Source organism: Typopeltis vanoorti, chromosome 9 (assembly GCF_054136105.1).
Source record: "Typopeltis vanoorti isolate ZY-2024b chromosome 9, IOZ_Tvanoo_1.0, whole genome shotgun sequence".
NCBI lineage: Eukaryota > Metazoa > Arthropoda > Arachnida > Uropygi > Thelyphonidae > Typopeltis > Typopeltis vanoorti.
This window is the reverse complement of record NC_143557.1, coordinates 84,119,410-84,140,725: the sequence shown is the minus strand read 5'-3', so window position 1 is coordinate 84,140,725 and position 21,316 is coordinate 84,119,410. Positions and strand designations below refer to the sequence as shown.

Below are 21,316 nucleotides of genomic sequence, written 5' to 3'. Positions count from 1 at the left end.
AACTTTCTAAGAAGCCACTAGTAATAAATGAAATCAGAGCTAGTTACATGAGATGGTTGGGTCATCTGGAAAGAATGGAGGATAACAGACAAGTGAGAACTTTTTTACATCACCCAAATGGAAGATGTCCTAGAAGAAGACCCAGCAGAAGATGGATGGATAACATTGAAATGGACATGAAAGAGCTGAAGCTGTGAACTGGAAGGAGTTTGCTAAGGACAGGAAAAAATGGAGAACTGTGGTGCTTGCAGCTAAGAACCTTAAGGGTTCGTGAAAAAAGAAGTAGTAGTTTCAACATAAAGATGTGCACATCTTTATGCTGAAATATGGTAACATGAATCGGTCTTGTCTTTTCTCCATGTGAATTAGTGAATGTCTTTATGTTGGAACAAAGATGTGCACAAATTCATATGAAGAGAATAAAAAAAAAAGTCACTGATTATGTTACCATTGATATCTTCACACTAGTTCAAAATACAAGTATACATGGGATGTGAAATAGGAAGTAATAATTCAGTTTTAAGCTGAAAAAAATGAATATCATAATGGAAAAAAATATGTAAGAAAGTTTTAAAAAGAATTACGGTTGACTCATTTTTACAGGTGAACTCTAGACTTAACTGTAAAATTTAAATGAAGAAAAAATGAAAGAAAAAAATAAAAATCCTCACAAACTCTTCCCAAGCAAGCTTTTACAAACCTCCTTACCCACAGTGAGATTTGAACCCACAACCAGTTGGTTGGATCCACTCAGCCAACCACCAACCAGGCTAGTTAAACATGAAAAAACCTATGAGTCTTAATGATGAACTATGAAGGAAACATTAAATGAATTGGTTAAGGAGAGATGTGGTGAAGTTGTCTGAAAAAAAAAACAAAATCAAAACTCTATGGTGGACTGCAAGAGGTTAAAGAGGCAGTCCTGGAAAAGAAGAAAGCATAACAAAAATTTCTAGCAAGTAATTTGGCAAATGCCCTAATACAGAAAAAAAAATTATGAGCTAAGGTATGTAAAAGTAAGTAAATTATGGGAAATACTGATAAGAATACCAAAGAATATCAGAAAGAAAGCTAATGTTCTGAAGGCTATTGAAAAAGCGCTGAAATAGAAGAAATTAAAATTAAAAATAATAAGAAATGAAAACGATGACAAACAAACTAAACATTAACATGTCTGGAGTAATTACTTTGAAAGAATGTCAAATGAAACAAGCAGTGAGAAATAACAGAATATAGTCAGAAAGAATGCAAACAGGAGTAGATACCAATATTTCAGGTAGAAAAAGCTATAGTAAACGAGATATAGAGTTTTAAGTTTTACTGTGGCTATGCTGCATAATTCAGAAGGTCTAGTTAGAAGGTTGAATTCTGGATGATTGGAATAAAGCTCTCATAGTTCCTCTCTATGAAAAGGGAAATCCAATATGAGATATCTGGATGTGAGAATTATAATTTCTCTACTAAGTGTTTCAAGTAAGATTTCTGCAAGCCTATTCGAGAGGAGGCCTAAGAAAAATTATTGAAGAAAAACCTGAAGAACAAGTTGGATTCATGCCAAATACAGATTGCTAGGATCAGATTTTTCACTTTTATGACAGAGAGTAGAGAAATCATGGGTATATAACTAGGACTTGCACTAAGTTTTTGTACATCTGGTAAAGCGCATACAATAATGTGCCAACAGAAAAGCTGTTCAAGGCCTATAATAATAAGGAATAAATGGAACATTATACAGAGAGATGAGAGATACATAATCAAGATTTAATGTACAGTCAGCAGTTAGAAATGAAGGAAGTTGGAAGGTAGTTAGGTGTAAAATCAGATGTAAGACAAGTGGGCTATCTCTCCTCTTATTACTTAATATGATAGCATAAAGAAAGAGAAATACAACAAATCCAGTGACAGCATGCAAGATTCTATAACCTAACTAGAATAACAGCTGTAACAAATTTGGCATAAAAATTCATCATAAAAAAAGAACAGTGAAAATTGGCAGAAACATGGACAACTGCATTCCCATGGAAAACGATATATCAGCTATTTAGGCACAATTTTTAGTGAGGATGACAAAAAGTTGAAGAATCTTTTTTGGAATAAGAGAGAAATTAGCCAAAACACTAAACAAGCAGTATATAAGACGATACGTAGCTGATTAAAGATTATAGATAGCTGATATCAAAGTTTTAGGAAAAACTAGACGAATGAACAGATGGAATCAATAACAGAATCATTAAAAAATGAAGATATTTGGGGAAGAACTTGAGAATGTTAACATTCAAGAATGTGTTAGCAGAGCTATTCTAAGATGATATGGTAACAAATAGAATGTAAGAAGAAAGATTAATTAAAAAAAAGTGTCTAGCACCAAGATGGTCTTTTTCCTCTTGTTCTGTTAAAAAGTGGAAATATGGAGATAAAAGAGGACGATCTGAGAGTATTGGAGTGATGAAAACTGTAGACTAATTTGCAGGAAAAATGTAAACTTAATCATATAGTAGGTGTCATAACATCCTGTACAACTTTTGATGGTATATATATATATATATATATATACAGGGTGTTCGGGATAAATTTGACATATTTATAATTAATTATATTTTTCCGTAAGTTACATGTATTAACACACACTTCTCTTCATTTAAAAGTTTGGACCCTTCTTCATTCATATACAAGATGTCAGAAAGGATGGATAGCTGGAACCCACCTGAATCATGGAAGAGAATAACTTGTATCATGATGATTCGTGCCCGCCATCAAAATAAGGATATTACGACTGCTGCCCAATGCTCCCTGAATACAGTAAAAACAATCAGGAATGAACTAGAGACTTGCAATGGTGACTACGAGGATGTAGCAAGAAGAAAGATCCCTAGCAGACGATCTGATTGCGTTCGTACAGCAGAATTCCTCGCAAATCTGCAGGAACAGGTGTTGAAGAACCCTGGCATTGGAATTCGGGCTTTGTTCGTGGAGTTGCTAACTGTAGTCAAGCCCTGGATAACAAGGGTAGCCAATGGTAGGCCGTATGTATGGCAGCAGGATTCGGCCCCTTGCCACACCTCTGGGAAAAGTCAAAAATGGTTGTCTGAAAATTTCTACGACTTCACCAGTCCAAATGTTTGGCCTCCAAACTCCCCAGACCTTAACCCCATGGATTATTTTGTATGGGGCGCAGTTGAAAAAGACACCAATCGCACTTCCAGTAATACAAAAGCCCAGTTAATGGATAAAATTAAAACAGTTTTTGCGGCCCTTCCCAAGGAGACTGTAGCATCAGCTTGTTCGAGGTTCCGAAGCAGAATTGAAGCTGTGATCGATGCTAATGGTGGTTATTTTGAGTAAATCTTGTTGATAGTATTGTAATTAACTCTGCCTGTAATGTTTTTTTGTCAATTCATTAAATTTAATAGATACAAAGAAGATTTTCTTTTTCCTTACGAAACTGTCAAATTTATCCCGAACACCCTGTATATATATATATATATATAAGGAAATTGACAATGATTATACTCATTCTCCATCTAGTTTTCTAGCCAAGTATTACTGTGTGAAAACCTTTTTTTTTTTTTTTTTTTCAAATCAAGATAACAACACTAGTAATCTTGATATTACTATTCATGAAGATTACACTGCTAATGTTGATAACAATATATGTAGTTTATAAAACAGAATACAATTACCATTCTTTCTCCCACATGAATACAGTGGCCAATAAAAACAAGATTGGTTTAGAGGTCTCAATTGAGAGCTGTAGTGGTTTTTGTTCTGTAGGTTGAGGTGAGCTGTGTGGAGTAAGATGTACTACAGCAGAACAACTGCCATATTGTGCTTTATATCTTTTTACTTGTTTCGAAAAGTCTTTTTTTTTTTTTTCATTTACCAATTCCAAATTCTCTAATATGGTATTTATATCATATTTCATATATCAAAAAAAGCACCTCTCACAAAACATATATCACAATGCAGTTCTTGCATAAATCTTCTTATCCAAGTGATTAAAAAAAAAGGAAAGCACACGTTCTTCTGGATGGTTTCCACCTGTGTCGCAAGATCAAAGTTTCCTTGGGAAAAAACACTGTTATGAAACTAGCTAACTTACCTTTGAATGAAAAACTTTTAAAGGTAGGAATGAAATGCTTTAGCAATGTGAAGGATTTATTTATACTCAGATGAATCATCTCCAATATAGTCATTACATTTTCTCCCTTAACCATTTGGTAAGCTAGAAACAATACAGATACCATCAATTATTTTCATTCTAAAGTTCATCATACACATGCATGAGTGATGGATATAGATTACCACCAATATAGAGGAATCTTTTAAATTACCTGCTACCTTTATATAGTGGATGTCTAGTGATCTCTTTTTATAAAGTCATCATCATCAAATTCCTGCCAAGAATCCTCAAGGGGTGCAAAGGTTATGATAGTACTACATGAAAAATTTACATCATTACTAACTTCCTATCTATAATTTTCCTCCAAATCTGTCTGTTACTTGTCAAGACTCAAACATTATCCGATCTTATATTTCTATTGTCTAAAGCACTTTGCACCATATCAATCCACCTATATCTTGGTCTTCTTGTGGATCATTTTCCAGGCAACCTGGCAGAGAATACTTCTTTTGCTAATCTTTCCTTGCCAATTCTGTTTAAGTGACCATAACAAATGAGATTAGCTCTGCTAACACATTCCTGGATGCTGACAATGTCGAGTTCTTTTCTAATATCCTCGTGTTTAATATGATATTGCCATTGATACAATCTGTTCACGCCTCTAATCTTTCTCAAGACTCTCATATCTGCTGTCTCTAGTCTTTGGTCAAGTGTTTTACTTCTGACCCAGCTCTCAGATCCATAAGTTAAAACAGGCTTGAACACTGTCTTGTATACAGCTAATTTAGTGATAACTAATAATTAAGGAATTGACAGCGTACACTAGAAATATAAATTAAATAAACTTTAATATACTTTCCGATATTTCGGCAAACGTCACGTTGCCATCTTCTTGGGAACTTAATACAAAGACAAGTGCACACAAGTACTACATAACAGCAAATGAGAACCGAAGCTAGGAAGTTAACTTTTTTCCTAAAGTCCTGATGGTGCCTCCTGGTGGGCTATATTGGTAGTTCTTGGCCTTTGGGCTGAAGTTCTTCTGAGAAATGTTTCCCAAATTTGGGGCAGTCACATGCATCCAAATTTGTTGAGGTTTGGCATGTTCCTAAGGGCTGAGGCTGATTCCATGAATAGTCTTTCATATTTGAACTTGTTGCAGTGTATTACTGTGGCTTTCTTCCATCTTATTCTGCGGCGAGTATCCAGAGCGTGGTCTGCAAGCCCAGAGTAGCTGTACTGGTGAAATCGGATGTAATCCTTGTGTTCTGAGATTCTGATATTTGCTGTCCTGCCTATTTGGCCAAAGTAGGACAATTTACAGCTGCAAGGGACCTGGTATACACCAGGTAGGTCTAGGGGAAGTGGTTGGTCTTTAGTGGAGCAGATAAGGGATGGCAATTTTCTATGTGGTCTGTAACAAGTGGTCAAGTCATGTTTTTTTAAGATTTTGTTGATTTTTTCCGAGGTGCCTCGGATGTAGGGAATGGTGATGGATTTAGAGTAATATTTTTTGTGAAGGGGAAGGGTGGGATTGTGGATAGCTGGTTTAAGTATTTTTGGTATTCTTTTGAGGGAGGAAGCCATTGGCTGAGAAAGTGTCACGGATGTGATTTAGTTCAGTGGTTAGGGCTTGATCATTTGAACAGATTATTTTTGCCCTGTTGAATAGTGTCTTAATAACTCCATATTGTTGTGAGGGGGGGGGGTGGAATTGTTGGTGCCTGTATGGGTGGGTTTTCTATAAACTGATAAAAACCAAGGTTCCATCAGGTTGGCGGATGACTAGTGTGTCTAGGAAGGGGAGGTTATTGTTTTCCTCTTTTTCCAGGGTGAACTTGATTCAAGGGTGTTGGTTGTTTAATTGTGTTAGGAAGGAGAGCAGTGAATATGGGCCATGTGGCCAAATAGCGAACACATCATCAATGTAGCGAAGCCATATGGTAGCCTTTTGTGGGGCTGAGTTTAAGGCTTTCTCTTCAAAAGTCTACATAAAGAAGTTGGCCAAAGGTGGGGAAAGTGGTGAACCCATGGCTGTCCCCCTCTATCTGTTTATAGGAATTTTCCTGCAAAACGAAATAGCCTTAGTTCATTGTAAACTGAAATAGGGCTGAGATATCGGGAGGAAATTTAGCTTGGATTAGCTCTAAGGTTTCTTTGAGGGAGACATTCGTGAATAAGGAGGAGACGTCAGAACTGACCATTATGTCCTTATGTCGGAGTGTAAGGTTTTCTATACTGGCTTTGAAGTGGGCTGAGTTTTTTTTGTGTGTGATGGTGTATTGCCAGTATAGTGTGAGAGAGCACTTTGGCTACATGCTTGGCTAGTTTAAGTGGGGGAATCAATGCCATCCACTATGGGACGTAATGGCACATTTTCTTTATGTATTTTTGGGAGCCCATATATGCGGGGGGCGGGGGGGTCTAGAGTTATATGGTTTCAGTCTGTTGGTAATCTCCCCCCCAAAAAATTACAAAAAATACTTAAACCAGCTATCCACAACCCCCACTTCCCCTTCACAAAACAGATTACTCTAAATCCATCACCATTCCCTACATCCGAGGCACCTCGGAAAAAATCAACAAAATCTTAAAAAAACATGACTTGACCACTTGTTACAGACCACATAGAAAATTGCCATCCCTCATCCGCTCCACTAAAGACCAACCACTTCCCCTAGACTTACCTGGTGTATACCAGGTCCCTTGCAGTATAAATTGTCCTACTTTGGCCAAACAGGCAGGACAGCAAATATCACAATCTCAGAACACAAGGATTACATTAAATTTCACCAGTACAGCCACTCTGCGCTTGCAGACCACGCTCTGGATATTCGACACAGAATAAGATGGAAGAAAGCCACAGTAATACAATGCAGCAAGTTCAAATATGAAAGACTATTCATGGAATCAACCTCAGTCCTTAGGAACATGCCAAACCTCAACAAATTTGGATGCATGACACCGCGCCAAATTTGGGAAACATTTATCAGAAGAACTTCAGCCCCCAAAGGCCAAGAACTACCAATATAGCCCCCCAGGGGCACCATCAGGACTTTAGAAAAACGTTAACTTCCTAGCTTCGGTTCTCATTTGCTGTTATGTAGTACTTGTGTGCACTTGTCTTTGTATTAAGTTCCCAAGAAGATGGCAACATGACATTTGCCGAAATATCAGAAAGTATATATTAAAGTTTATTTAATTTATATTTTTAGTGTACGCTGTCAATTCCTTAATTATTAGTTATCATGTTTAACCAGCGTATAAGCCTCTCTACAAGAAAAGCCAATTTAGTGTTCCAACTAATTTCTCTCTTATTCTATATGAATTTATTCAATTGATTTCCTACCATATCAGCTATGTTGATTCTGTTGTTTATTTCCATATTTAATTTACCATCTTCACTAAAAATCGTGCCTAAGTAGCTGAAACGTTTTACTTGTTCCACAGGTTCTCCATTCACAACACAGTTGACATTTTCAATGATCCTGCCTATTATCATTGTCTTTGTCTTTATATTGCTGACCTTCATACCATATCTAATACAACAGTTATTCAATTTAGTCAGGGAATCCTGAATATTTGTAACGGATTTAATTTAGAAGTATAACATCGTCCGTATAAAGCAAAGGGCTGACATTAACATCTCAGTATTGATATCATTTTAATACCACTTTCCTTCACAATGTGATCCATATATATAATGAAAAACAGAGGGGATAATGTGCATCCTTGTCTCACACCAGATTTAACATTAAACCATCTTCCTGTACTTACTTCGATTCTAACTGCTGACTTACAACTCAAATGAAGACTAAGTATTGCTTGATATAATGTCCCATTATATCAAGTAAATCATTAGAGTAGAGCTCTCTCATAGTAACCATATATTCCCATGATTTCTCAACTATTTGTCGTAAAGTGAAGATCTGATAATGACAGCCTGAATCTATTTGGCCTGAATCCAGCTTGTTCTTCACCAAAGCTTTTCTTCCACGATTCTTGTCAACCATTTCTCAAGTATACTTGCATAGATCTTGCCAGGAACAATCAGTAGGGAAATACCTCTGTAATTTTCACATTCAGTTTTATTTCCCTTTTTATATATGGGTACTATGAGAGGTCTACTCCAATCATTGGGAATTGGTCCCTCTGTTCAGGCTTTCTAAACTATGCAGTGCAGCCACTGTAGGACTTTTATACCACCATACTTCGGCATTTCTGGTCGAATATCATCTACTCCTGCTGCCTTTCCACATTTCAAGCCTTTGATGACTTTTTCTACTTCAAGTATGGTATGTATTCCTGACTGTATGCCTGTTGAATGTTTTTTTACCACTGCTTGTTTTATTTAGAACTATTTCGAAATAATTACTCAATACTTCAAGAATATCTTTTTCTCCCACTTTCATGTCACCTTTATCATCTCTATCTCCTTTTATAGCATTCTTTCCTCCATTTCTAAGCTTCTTAAACAACATCTAGAATATTTTGCCACCTTCGTGATATTTATTTTCTAAGTTCTTGCCAAAGTCCTCCGATGACTTTTGTTTAGCTAGTTTTACACACTGTTTAGCTTTCTTACATTTGTCTCTGTATTCTCTAAGAGCACAAGCCGACTTATTTGTCAGGAACTTTTGATATGCTTTATTCTTTTCCTTTGCTGCCTCTTTAACTTCCTGTATCCAACCATGGAGTTCTGATTTTTCTATCCTTGCAGACAACCTTACCACATGCCTCTCTGGCTGAATCCATCAAGGTTTTCTTCAAGGCTTGCCACTGAATCTTCAAGGTTTGGTTGCTGTTCTCAAACTCTTTTTTTTCTGCAATTATCTTTGTGTATTTTAGTCTACAGTTCACATCTGATAGCTGCTCAACTTTTATTTGCTTTAAAACTTTCTTACATGTTATTCTTTTTAATATGAAATTCAATGTTATCCTGCTCAAGACTAAATAGTGATCACTTCCAATTTCAAATCCTCTGTACACTCTGGTGTCCTGCACCAGGGAGAAAACATCACTATCAACAATAACATAGTCAATGAGACTTTTCTTATTCCTAGCCTCTTCTCTCCATGTGAATTTGTGCACATTTTTATGTTGGAACATGGTGTTAGTAATAACCAGTCTATGTCCTGAGCAGAAATCCAACAGGTATTTGCCATTATTATTAGCTTTGTTCTTTTCTCTAAATTTTCCCAAAAATATTTTTGTATATTTGACAATCATTTCCTGCTCTGCTATTTAGATCTCCAAGAAGAAACAACTTTTCCTTTTTCATTGTGTCAGTTGCTTTCTCTAAACCCTAAAAAAATTCCTACGCTTCTACCCTAGTAGAAGCTTCTGTGGGACCATAGGCACAAATAAGTCTCATTGTCCAGTTCCCCATTCTGATATTTGCCCACATCACTCTACTTGAGACTGCCTGTCATTCAAGAAGATTAGCCTCGTATTTAGTGTTGAATACTATGGCTACTCCTTCTTTTCCTTGATTGTCATTGCCTGAATAAAACATTTTATATTTATTGCTCAGAAAGATCTCACCAGTTTTTGTCTTTTTTGTTTCAGTCACCCCTATTATGTCGATCTAGTACTTATCCAATTCCACAACTAGCTCCATTTCTTTGCCATTCAGGCTTCTTATGTTGATAGTACCGATGTTTAACTCTGGTGATGTTGAATTAGGGGTGTGTTTTCAAATTTGTTCCAGTAGCTGACTTTTTGCTGTTTGCCCTAGTTCCCTAGCGAAAACAATGGGGGTCTTGTTTATCTGGGTGACACCCCAGTCGGCATGAAATTTTGTTATGTTGTACCATCATTTTGTAATTTGGTTTAAGCCAATAAGAATACAATTTGGTCGGCTAAATCCCAAATTGCCAGCCCATTCTCGTTCGTTCAGTATCCAGATTCAGTATTCAGTACCCAACACTGTGCACCACGATAAGGTGAGGATTGGACATTTGGTCAGACATCCTGGTTGGTTCTCCGCATTCCTTTAAAGGCTATGTGGAGGTCTCCTCTCAGGTTTGACCCTTAAGCACCCCTTTTTATAAAGTTCTTTCCATATTCTCAAATGAACCACTCATACTCATATCTCTATATTATAGATTCATGTGTAATTCACCCCACTATCTAATATACAAATTTCATATAACTAATGAAAAATTATTATATATGTATACTATCAGTCCTCGATTTACAAACCATGTTGTCATTAAAAAAAAAAAAAAACCTTCACATTGAAATTAGTGCTATAATAAATTTTTTACTGTGCTTTGCTTGGCTTATAGCTATGTAGCAGGTTTGTGGGAGAAAGAATGTTGCTTGGGTTATATGCTGTATGATAGTCATAAAAGAAGGAAAGAAAGGGGGGGGGGTATGTTTTTCACTATACAGGGTCATTTTCATTCCAGTTCTAAGAAACCAATATATATATATACAGATGTAGTTTGTTATTAGTTTGCTCATATATAGCAAATGCAGAATTTCAACTTCACACAGCTTTCATTCATTCCAACAGAAAATATATGCCATAATTTGAAACTTTGTCTGTTCCACTTCATTCATACAAGATGATTCACTTTGTCTAGTATTATTGCATTAAGCTCTTTGGGAAAATAAATGGATGTTAAAGTCAATTTTATTTAATGCTAGGACAGCTAAAGCTATGAATATGTCCTATATCCACTGCACTTGTTCACTGGCTAGTTTTGAGGAGAAAAAGTTTTGGCAAGAAAAAAGAAGAAAAAAAAGGGAAAAAAAAATAACAGCAGCAGCATGCAATATAAACTTTTACATCCTTGGAAGAAATTTAATCCATTTCTGCCCTGCATCTACATAATGAGTCACTTGTAGAAATAGTTTACATACAAAATAGGCAGAAAAGTGAATACAAAGTTTCAAATTTTCTGATTATAAACAACTTAAAACTGAAAAATTCAGAAAAATTTTATAAATTGCAGAATCATTTTGGAATTAACAATTGATGTATGAGTATGGTATTTTTCAGAACACAAAAGACAACATCATAAATTTCAGGTAATATTAACAAAAATAAAACAGCAAAAGCCAATAAGAAATAAAAATAAACTATTAGAAAAATTTTACTAATGAATAGAAGTACCTTAGCAATCTTTAAAGAGCCAGTACCATCAGAATTAGTCACCATAGTAAATTTATCTGCACCAAAGACATTCCCCACAACCTTATAACTGAAACGATTTGTTTCCAAGAGATCACCATCATTTACGGAAACAACAAGAATAGGGATTTCTGGAATATCATCTCCTTCAGTTTCTGCCACCTGTACATACCATTCCTTCTTTACAAATCTAGGAGGCATATCATTCACATCTCTAACTTTAATTGTTGCTGTACCTGTTCCTGTAAAAATACATTAAAAAAAAAGTAAAGAAAGAAAAAAAATCTTAAAATTAAAGAACAAAAAAGTAAAATAAATAAGTTACACATATACAAAAGATAAAAATAAAGAAATAAATACAATATTATAGCCATTCATAACCAATAACACATGGCAAACTCAGGGCTGCTTAAGGACCAAAGACAGGAAACCAGAAGTCTCCCAGATGGTCTGTAAAGAATGTGGTTAACTAACTAACCAGTGCTTCTGATAAAAAGTCACATCCTCACTTCACCTCAAATCACAATCAAACATTAAGTAAAATAGGATCAAATATCATGTCAGCTAAAGCATTGCTTAAGTGAGGCCTCCATGCTGTTTTGTTTTTTTTTTTGGGGGGGGGGGGGGGGGGAGCAACAGATCAGCTAGCTAAAGGAACATCAATGGAAAAGAAATCAAGCTAGCAGAAGGAATGCAAAAACACACACTTGGATAACCGGACATAATTACCGTGACTGACTAAAATAAAAAAGAAACTTTAAAGATAATAATGAAAAGGGAAAAAAAAATCTTTTAATCAGACAGTAATAATCAATGAAAGGAATGAAAAGCTACTTTATTCATCATTAAGCAAACACTTCTGGAACAGGAAAGGGCAATTTCATGAAAGGTTACATGGGCAAATTATATAATGGGAAATGGGACAATGAGGCACAGGAAGTTTGGGGAGAAAAGAAGTTGAATTTTTGTTTTCATCATTAGTGAGGACAGCTGATATAAAGAAGAAAAAAATGTAGTTCTTGGAGATCTAAAGAGATGAGTAGCAAATGAATACAAGATTGACAGAATTGTTCTGGGAAAATTTGGAAAAACAACGTAACAACAACAACGTAGTTTCTTGATTGATATCTACTCAGGACATGAACCAGTCATTAATGAACACCATGTTACAACATAAAGATGTATACATAAATTCACATGGAGAGAACATATGAGAAATATCTTATTAATTTCCTAAAGTACAGTACTACATTATTGTTCACAGTGATACCTTCACATTTTCAACTTGTGATACAGGTCCAGAACATATAAATAATCCAAATATACAAATAGATTAACTGAAAATAATTATTAGTTATTTCATATCAAATATAAATTCATCTTTGTAGTTAAAAACAAGAATTCAAACAAGCAGGATACAAAATCATTTGAATGATAAAAGCAAGTGGTGCACATTAAAGGGAATACCATCAAATAAATGAATAACAGCAATAAAATATTTACTAAATATTAGAATCTCCAGGATTTAGGAATGGACAGTACAGACAGGACAATGCAATGGAGCATCACAGCACTGTTTAAATAAAAACACATGATGTGAAGTCAGAGAATGTATCTCTGTGACTGCAAGAAAGCAAGGATGTGTGCATTAAATTAAGAGGAAAAAACTATGAGAATAAACACAAATTGAACAGAAATATGACAATGTTAGGGAGGAGCCTAGTTTAAGTTAAATTATGTTAAAAGGTTTAAGGACACAGAAATGGATGAAAAAAATATGATATACAGTGATTCCATGAAGCATTGCTTGACAACCAAGCAACATGTGTGTTCCAGGAGCAAAGATCTGTGATGCAAGTAGAATGCACATACAGCGTAATTGCTTTGGTTGAATGTGAAAAATTACTGCAAGAAAGCAGAAAGAGTGATTGGTTGATTTTTGGTTTATTTGTGCAATGACAGCAAATGTGATATTGTTGCAACATATCAAAGGTTCCAGAAGCATACACGGTATGAGTAAATAATCATAAACAAATGAGTAAATAATTGAAAATAAAGGGAAAAAAAAGACTGCAGTTACTAGAGCAGTGGAATCTCTGCAGTCTCATTTTCTTAATTCCAATGTGACCAGAAAGCAAACACAAACATCAAAATTAGGATCTTTATTTCTGTACAACAGTTGGAAAATCTCACAAAATACTAGATGTGGATACAATAGAGAAGATAGCATGTAAAGAACTCAATGAGTCTGCATAAATTACACACCTTTTCAGATTTCTTTTATATGCACAAGTGCAAGCTCAATGCAACTCTGCCTTATAATTAATGCAATCAAGGAGGATCTGGTTGGAGATAGTAATGTCAGGAAACAGCAACAAAGCCAACAGAGATCTCAGATCTTGAACGTTCAATATATAGATGGGAAAGAAATCAGAATGGGCTACTCTACATACATTAAACAGTTCCAGGTAGACTGACGAAGCGGAAAACTTCTGTAATTAACAAGGCGAGAGGTTGCAGAACAGAGTGCACACCTGTCATGAAGGAATGCTGTTATGTTTGATGCAGGTAATGTTGTCAACATTTATGCCAACAGCTTCCATAATTTCTTAACACCCATACCAGAAGGATATATGGCAGTCTGGCATGACACACAGAAAAGGAACTAGTCCATAGGATACGCAGAAAGGGACTATTTTCAGTGCATAGTTAGGACACAACTGTTTCCATATATGTGATACAGCCAGTTCATTTGCTTCAACATGAAGACTGAGTAAGCAATATGTGAAAGACAAGAGCAGCTACACCCTGATAATGGAAGGGATGCAAACATTGCAGATCCATATATTAAGATCAAGATGTTGAAATGAAAATCAATCTGCACCCATTCAGTAAAGCAGGGAGTTGGGGAGATTCAAAGGTCTCATGTACTTTTCTCTAAGTTGATGAACGTGTGCAAGAAATATAAGTTTTCTGTCAAAGATGAGTCGAAGAATCAGTATCTGAATGAAAAGTATTTTCAACACACACACACACACCTTTTTTCTGTAAAAATCTGAACCTATTACTAAGAGCCTATAGGATAACTGTATTAAAATTCAGATATCCCACAAGTTTAAAATATAAAAATGAGTTCATGTTACTAATTCTGCAGTTCAGAAGTGTATTTGTAAAATTTTTAGCTCCGAGGGATGGGGGGTCAGGAAAGATCTGATAAACACCTAGAACAAAAATGATATTAAAGCAACTGTTATAGCTACAAGAAAGAAAACACAGGGATGTAAGAATATAAGAACATAAGATACCTTCATAACTCTGCTACTAGTATCTTCTTCCTTGTAGCTGCATCAGTTGCATTAATATCATTTTGTTCTAGACATTTAGCAATATCTTTTTAATATTTTTAGCTACTAAAGTCATTATCAAATTCATGACATGTACTCTCAAAGTGGTGTACAGGATATTATAACAGTACTACATGAAAAATTTACATCATTACTAACTTTCTATCAAAAATTTTCCTCTAAATCAATTTGTTACCTGTCAAGACTAATATTATCAGATCTTATATTGCTGTCTTCTCAGGCACTTTTTACTGTATCAATCCACCTATATCCTGATCTTCCTCTGGGTCTTTTTCCTGTCAACCTGGCAGACAACACTTATTTCGCTAATCTATCCTCTCCCATTTTGTTTAAGTGACCATACTACCTGAGATAGTTCTATTAACACATTCCTGGATGCTAACAATGTCAAGTACTTTCCTAAATCCTCGTTTTTTATATGATATTGCGATTGATGCTATCTGTTCATGTCCTTAATCATTCTCAAGACTCTCATAGCTACAGTCTCTAGCCTTTGGTCAAGTGTTTTATTTCTAACCCAGCTTTAGGATCCATAAGTTAAAACTAACTTGAACACAGTCTTCTATACAGCTAATTTAGTATTTTGACTAATTTCTCTCTTATTCCATATAAATTTATTCAGTTGACTTCCTACCATACCAGCTTTGTTGATTCTGTTGTCTATTTCCATATTTTTTTTACTGTCTTCTCTAAAAATCATGCCTAAGTAGCTGAAATGTTTTACTTGTTGTATGGTATCTCCATTCATGATAGTGTTGATATTTTCAATGTTTCTACATATTTTCATTGTCTTTGTCTTGTTATTGATGACCTTCATACCATATCTATTACAACAGTTATTCAATTGAGTCAGGAAATCTTGCAGACTTTTGCAGGTTTATTTAGATGTATAACATCATCTGCATAAAGCAACGAGCTGACATTAACATCTCCAATTTTGATATCAGGTTTAATACCACTTTCCTTCATAATGTGATCCATATAGATAATGAATAACAGAGGGGATAATGTGCATCCTTGTTTTAACATTAAATCATCTCCCTGTACTACCTCCAATTCTAACTGCTGACTTACAACTCAAATAAAGACTAAGTATTTGCTTGATATAATGCCCCATCGACACCATATAACTGTACAGCTTTTCTCTTGGCACCTTGTCATATGCTTTTTGCAGGTCTGCAAAACTTCAATACAGATCTTTGTTATATTCCCATGATTTCTCAACTATGTGTCGTAAAGTGCAAATATCATCATGACAGCCTATATTTGGCCTGAATCCAGCTTCTTTTTCTCCAAGCTTATTTTTCGTAATTTTTCTTAGCAGTTTCTCCAGAATTGTTGCATTCTTGGGAAATGGTTTATTACAGGAAATTACCAGGAACACTCAGCAGAGTAATAACTATAATTCTCACATTCAGTTTTATTTCATTTTTTATATATGGGTAACTATGAGAGCTGTACTACAATCATCTGGAATTCGTCACTCTACCCAGGCCTTCTAAACTATGCAGTGCAGCCATTGAAAGATTTTTATACTTATGCATTTCTGGATGTGTATCATCTACTCCAGCTGCCTTTCCACATTTCAGGCTTTTCATTGCTTTTTCTACTTCAAATATGGATATGAATTCCTGGATGCCTGTTCAGTTTTTTACCATTGTGCTGTCAATGTTTGTTTCATTTAGCAATAGTTCGAAGTACTTACTCCATATATCAAGGATATCTTTTTCTCCAGTTTTCATGGCACCATTATCATTTTTAATTCCTTTTACAGCATTCTTTCCTCCATTTCTGAGCTTTGTCAACAGTCTCCAGAATATTGCCACTTTGCTGATATTTATTTTCTATGTTCTTACCAAACTCTTCCCATGACTTTTGGTTAGCTTTCTTATATTTGTCTCTGTATTCTCTAAGCTGACTTATTCACCAAGAATTTTTGATATGATTTCTTCTTTTCCTTCACTGCCTCTTTAACTTCCTGTGTCCACCATGGAGTTCTGAATTTTCTATCCTTGCAGACAACCACATGTCTCTCTGGCTGAATCACAGAATGTTTTCTTCAGAGTTTTCCATTGAATATCCAAGGTTTGATTCCTGTTATCGCACTCTTTCATTTTTCTTCAATAATATTTGTGTATTTTAGTGTACAGTTCACATCAGAGAGTTGTTCAACTTTTATTTGCTTTAAAACTTTCTTACATGTTCTTCTTTTCAGTATGGAATTCAATTTTATCCTGCTCAAGACTAAACTGTGATCACATCCAGTTTCAAATCCGCTGTACACTCTGGTGTCCTGCACCAGTGAAAAAACATCGCTATCAACAGTCCATGTCCAGAGCAGAAATCCAACAGGTGTTCGCCATTATTATTAGCTTTGCTCTTTTCTCAAAATTTTCCCAAAATATTTTTGTATGTCTCACAATCATTTCCTACTCTGCTATTCAGATACCCAACAAATACCAACTTTTCATTTTTCATTATGTCAGCTTCTTTCTCTAAAGCCTCAAAAAATTCCTCCACATCAATCTTAGTAGAGCTTTCTGTGGGACCATAGGCACAAATAAGTCTCATTGTCCAGTTCCCCATTGTGATATTTGCCCACATCACTCTACTTGAGACTGCCTGTCATTCAAGAAGATTAGCCTCGTATTTAGTGTTGAATACTATGGCTACTCCTTCTTTTCCTTGATTGTCATTGCCTGAATATAACATTTTGTATTTACTGCTCAGAAACATCTCACCAGTTTTTGACTTTTTTGTTTCAGTCACCTCTATTATGTTGATATGGTATTTATTGCTTAGAAAGATTTTCCAGGGTGAGCATCAGCTACTGGGCATGTCTGCAGGAGGTGGATAGCGAAACATCTTGCAGACATGTAAAGCTAGCTGCAATGAGGGGAAACCTGAGTAGCCCTGAACCGATAGGGAAAGAAAAGGAATTGGTCGAGGAAGCCAAGTGCTACGAACTAGATTTAGTCGGGCTTTCTTCAACCAAGAGGAGAGTCTCTGGAGCTGTTGACCTGGATGAGGAGTGGGAGCTCTACTACTCTGGTGTGAGCCCGACAATGTATGCTCAGGCGGGTGTGGGAATATTCACAAGCCCCCAGCTGTCAGACTGCATTGCTGAGTGGACCCCATTGTGGGGAAAGGGTATGTGTGTGTTAAGGCTCTAGATGAAAAACCACAACTTGGCTGTGGTGCAAGCCTATGCACCTAATCTGGAATCAGAATACTCTGCCTTCTTAGAGGAAGTGGATGTTGCTTTTGACAGGGTGGCAGACATGGAATCAGTCCTGCTAATTGTTGACTTCAATGCACGGGTTGGAACAGATGACCAGACATGGAGGGGTGTGGTTAGGAGGAATGGAGACCCTGACCTTAACGCAAATGGGTTGAATTTATCAGACTTCTGCTGTACAAACATCTTGTCCCTATGAATACACTTAGACAAAGGTCTCTGATTAACTTTATAGTTTCAGCCGACCTGTTTTCCTCAGTACTGGATGTTCGTGTGAGGAGAGGGGGCAGAACTGTCAATTGACCACCACCCTGTTGTTGGCTACAGAAACCAAATGCTACCATCAATGCTCGTAGACCCAAGCAGCTATACTGTGTTAAATGGGAGGCATTGGAAAATGAGGCTGTGAGGAAGAAATTTACATATTAACATCTCCTCCAAGTTCAAAGAGGTTCCCAGACATACTACAGATGTTGAGGAGGAGTGGGAGCTGTTCAGAGCAGCTGTCACTGGCTCTGCACTCTTATGCTGTGGCAAAAAGCAGTTCGGCATGGCAATGGGCAGTGAGAAAAGGACACCTTGGTGGAACCAAGAAGTCCAAAAAACAGTCCATGCAAAAAAAAAAAAAGGAGGTATACCTAACATGGCTTAGGGTCAGGTCACCTGAGATGCATTTCCAGTACACTGAGGTGTGAAAAGCTGCTGCTGAGGCAGTAAAGCAGAGGACTTGGGAATTCTTTGGAGAAAGATTAGACTCATCCTATGCAATTACAAACATGGTATTCTGGCAGACCATCCACCATCTTTGATGAAGGAAATCGTGCACAGCAAGGGCAATTAAAGCCTCTGATGGTGCACTTTTAACAACCGAGAAGGATATCCTCCACAGATGAAAGGAATACTTTGAGAGCCTTCTTAACCTGGGTGGCCCGGCAGTTGTGGACATCCAAGAGGTGCAGATCGGGGTGATGACTAGTCTCACAGCAGAAGAGGTCCATTTAGCAATAAAATCACTAAAATCAGGTAGGGCTGCTGGTGATGATGAAATTCAGCCTGAAATGCTAAAAGCCTTAAATCGAGACGGTGTTCTCTGGCTGACCTAAGTGTGTCAGGCTGCTTGAATAACTGGGCAGGCACCAAAGCAGTGGCAGACTGGCATAATAATACCAATCTTAAAGAAGGAAGACCAGAGAGATTGCAGCAACTATTGTGGCATCTCTCTCTTCTCAGCCTGTCTGGTAAAGTATATGCTAGGTGCTTGGAAAGAAGATGCAGGAGTAGTTGAGTCAAAGTTCCAAGAAGAACAACGTGGCTTTCGTCCTGGTAGAAGCACAACTGACCAAATCTTCACTTTAACGCAAGTCTTTGAGAAATCTTGGGAATATGCCAAGAATGTCCACATGTTTTGTGGACTTTGTTTTGTCAACGGCGAAGCTGTGAATAGGATATGAAGTGTGTGAGAGAGAGAGAGAGAGATAAGATCGGTGATGTAATGGAGGAACGGCATGGTGTTAAATTGTGAATGAAGCTATGTTATGTAATTTATTATTTTTCATTCACATTTAACATTGCTTATTAAATATTAATCATGGTTTATATAAAATTGTTTATTATTCTTTAATTAAGAATTACTAATTAAAAATTTATTCAAAACCTGACCTATTATTAGTTTATAAAATAATAATATGTTTAGAATTTTGTATAACTAAATATATATGATGTAACGTAAAGTATATTTTTATATTTAACTGTATACGTAATCAAAAAGTTGAAGAAGTAGCTTAAATATTCTGTTGTTCTTATTTGCCAAATATTTAATGTTATGTAATCAGTCATCTAGTAGTAAGAGAGCATACATTACATTAGCGAAATGTTTACGATTAGTCTGTTGTCATGGAGACGCACGCGTAAACAACCACGAGTGAAGAGAGCGTGGCGTTCGAATGTAAGGTGGGAGTGAAGGTCATATAGAATATAGAGAAAAAGGGTAAAGAAGAAGGAAGGTCATAGATAAGATAGAGAGGAAGAGAAGAATTATTATTAAGGAGTGAGGAGAGAGTTTTGCGGAACCAAGATTATATAATCCTCAGGGCAGAAATTTATGAGTATAGTGTTCGGAAGTGAACCTATAAGTTGTGAAACATAAAGTTTAATGTTATAAGCGAAATCTGCTGTTGTTATGAAGAAAGGTTGATGCCGTAATCAGATAAAAGGAAACTGGACAGTCAATGCAAAAATTCTGATTAGTTCCAGTTAATCTGGATTACGATTAATTTCTATGTTGCCCTAGGAAAAGGTTATATTGATTACTTGGAGAAAAGTGAACAGGAAAAGATATTAGTACCTAATTACTGTTGTTTGGAATAGTGAAGTGCGACTTACAGTAATACAGTTTAAACTATGGAGAATATTTGTTATGTGTGTGTTCCGCTAATGTTAATTAAGTTAATTCATAAGTGCTCTCTCAATAATTTGATGTATTGAAGAATTTGTCTGGTAAGAGTAGTTGTATAAGTTTTTCTATTCTAGCATTAACTGTAATATATTTCCGATGCTCAAGGTCCGGGAATATTGTTGCTTGGAATATAGCTTACGTAGTTTATTGCCTGCTGTGAATATAAACATTGAGCTGATAGATTTGTGAAGACTGAATAAATGTGAAGTTGTTATGTTAACTTGAGATAAGAAGATTTGTGTTTTGAGACTGTGAATTGTATATGGAAGTTAGAACATTGTATTGGCATAACTGATTTAGGAAGATGTGTTAAGTTATTTGTGTAGTTCCATTTTTAAAATAGAGTTCTTGTATTTGTTAACCATATCATATATTAAATGTTTTATTTTGTTAATCTAAATATTGTGTTTGCCTGAATTCCTTATTATTGCACCGTTCATAAATATTCGAATCTTGCGGGAACCCCAAGTAAAAATGATAATAAATAATTCGGCCTAATGAGATGACTGCTAACTTAATTTAGAACTGATCCTACTATTTATATAGACTAATCTAAGAATAGGGTGGCGCAGTATAAATATAAATTTCCCTACTTTTGGATCGGTGATCACTTCGTAATTAGTTATTTTAATTATAAAAGTGGCTTGGACTAGATGGTAATTAGAACACGACAGAAAAGAGTCGTCACGACAATGGGTCATCAGGGTACAGAATCCTGGGGTACTAAAGCACTAATGGAGAAATCTTCTCCATTAGTGCTTCAATAGAAACCCATCTATTGTTCAACATGGCATGCAATGAATTGACGGTAAGGAAGCTTGAATTCCAAGCAAGTGCAGGTGGAAGGTCATAAGATGGTAGCTGTTCAGGCCATGGTGTCAGATATGACTGAATGCCTATAATATATCGTGAACAATAGATGGGTTTCTCCAAATCTTTCCAAAGATGGGTGAGATTAGTTAGGAGGTCAGGAATAGAACAATAATGGCAGAATTCA

General features: G+C 35.9%; 1 protein-coding gene across 1 annotated transcript in view; it reads right to left on the bottom strand.

The window, feature by feature from the left end:
• Nucleotides 1-21,316, bottom strand: part of LOC150103211 (neural-cadherin-like) — a 540,895-nt gene that overhangs the window by 211,593 nt on the left and 307,986 nt on the right. Inside the window, exon 20 of the mRNA XM_090397648.1 lies at nt 11,244-11,503. Coding sequence (XP_090253774.1) covers nt 11,244-11,503 — 260 coding nt within the window. The remainder of the gene's footprint in view (nt 1-11,243; nt 11,504-21,316) is intronic.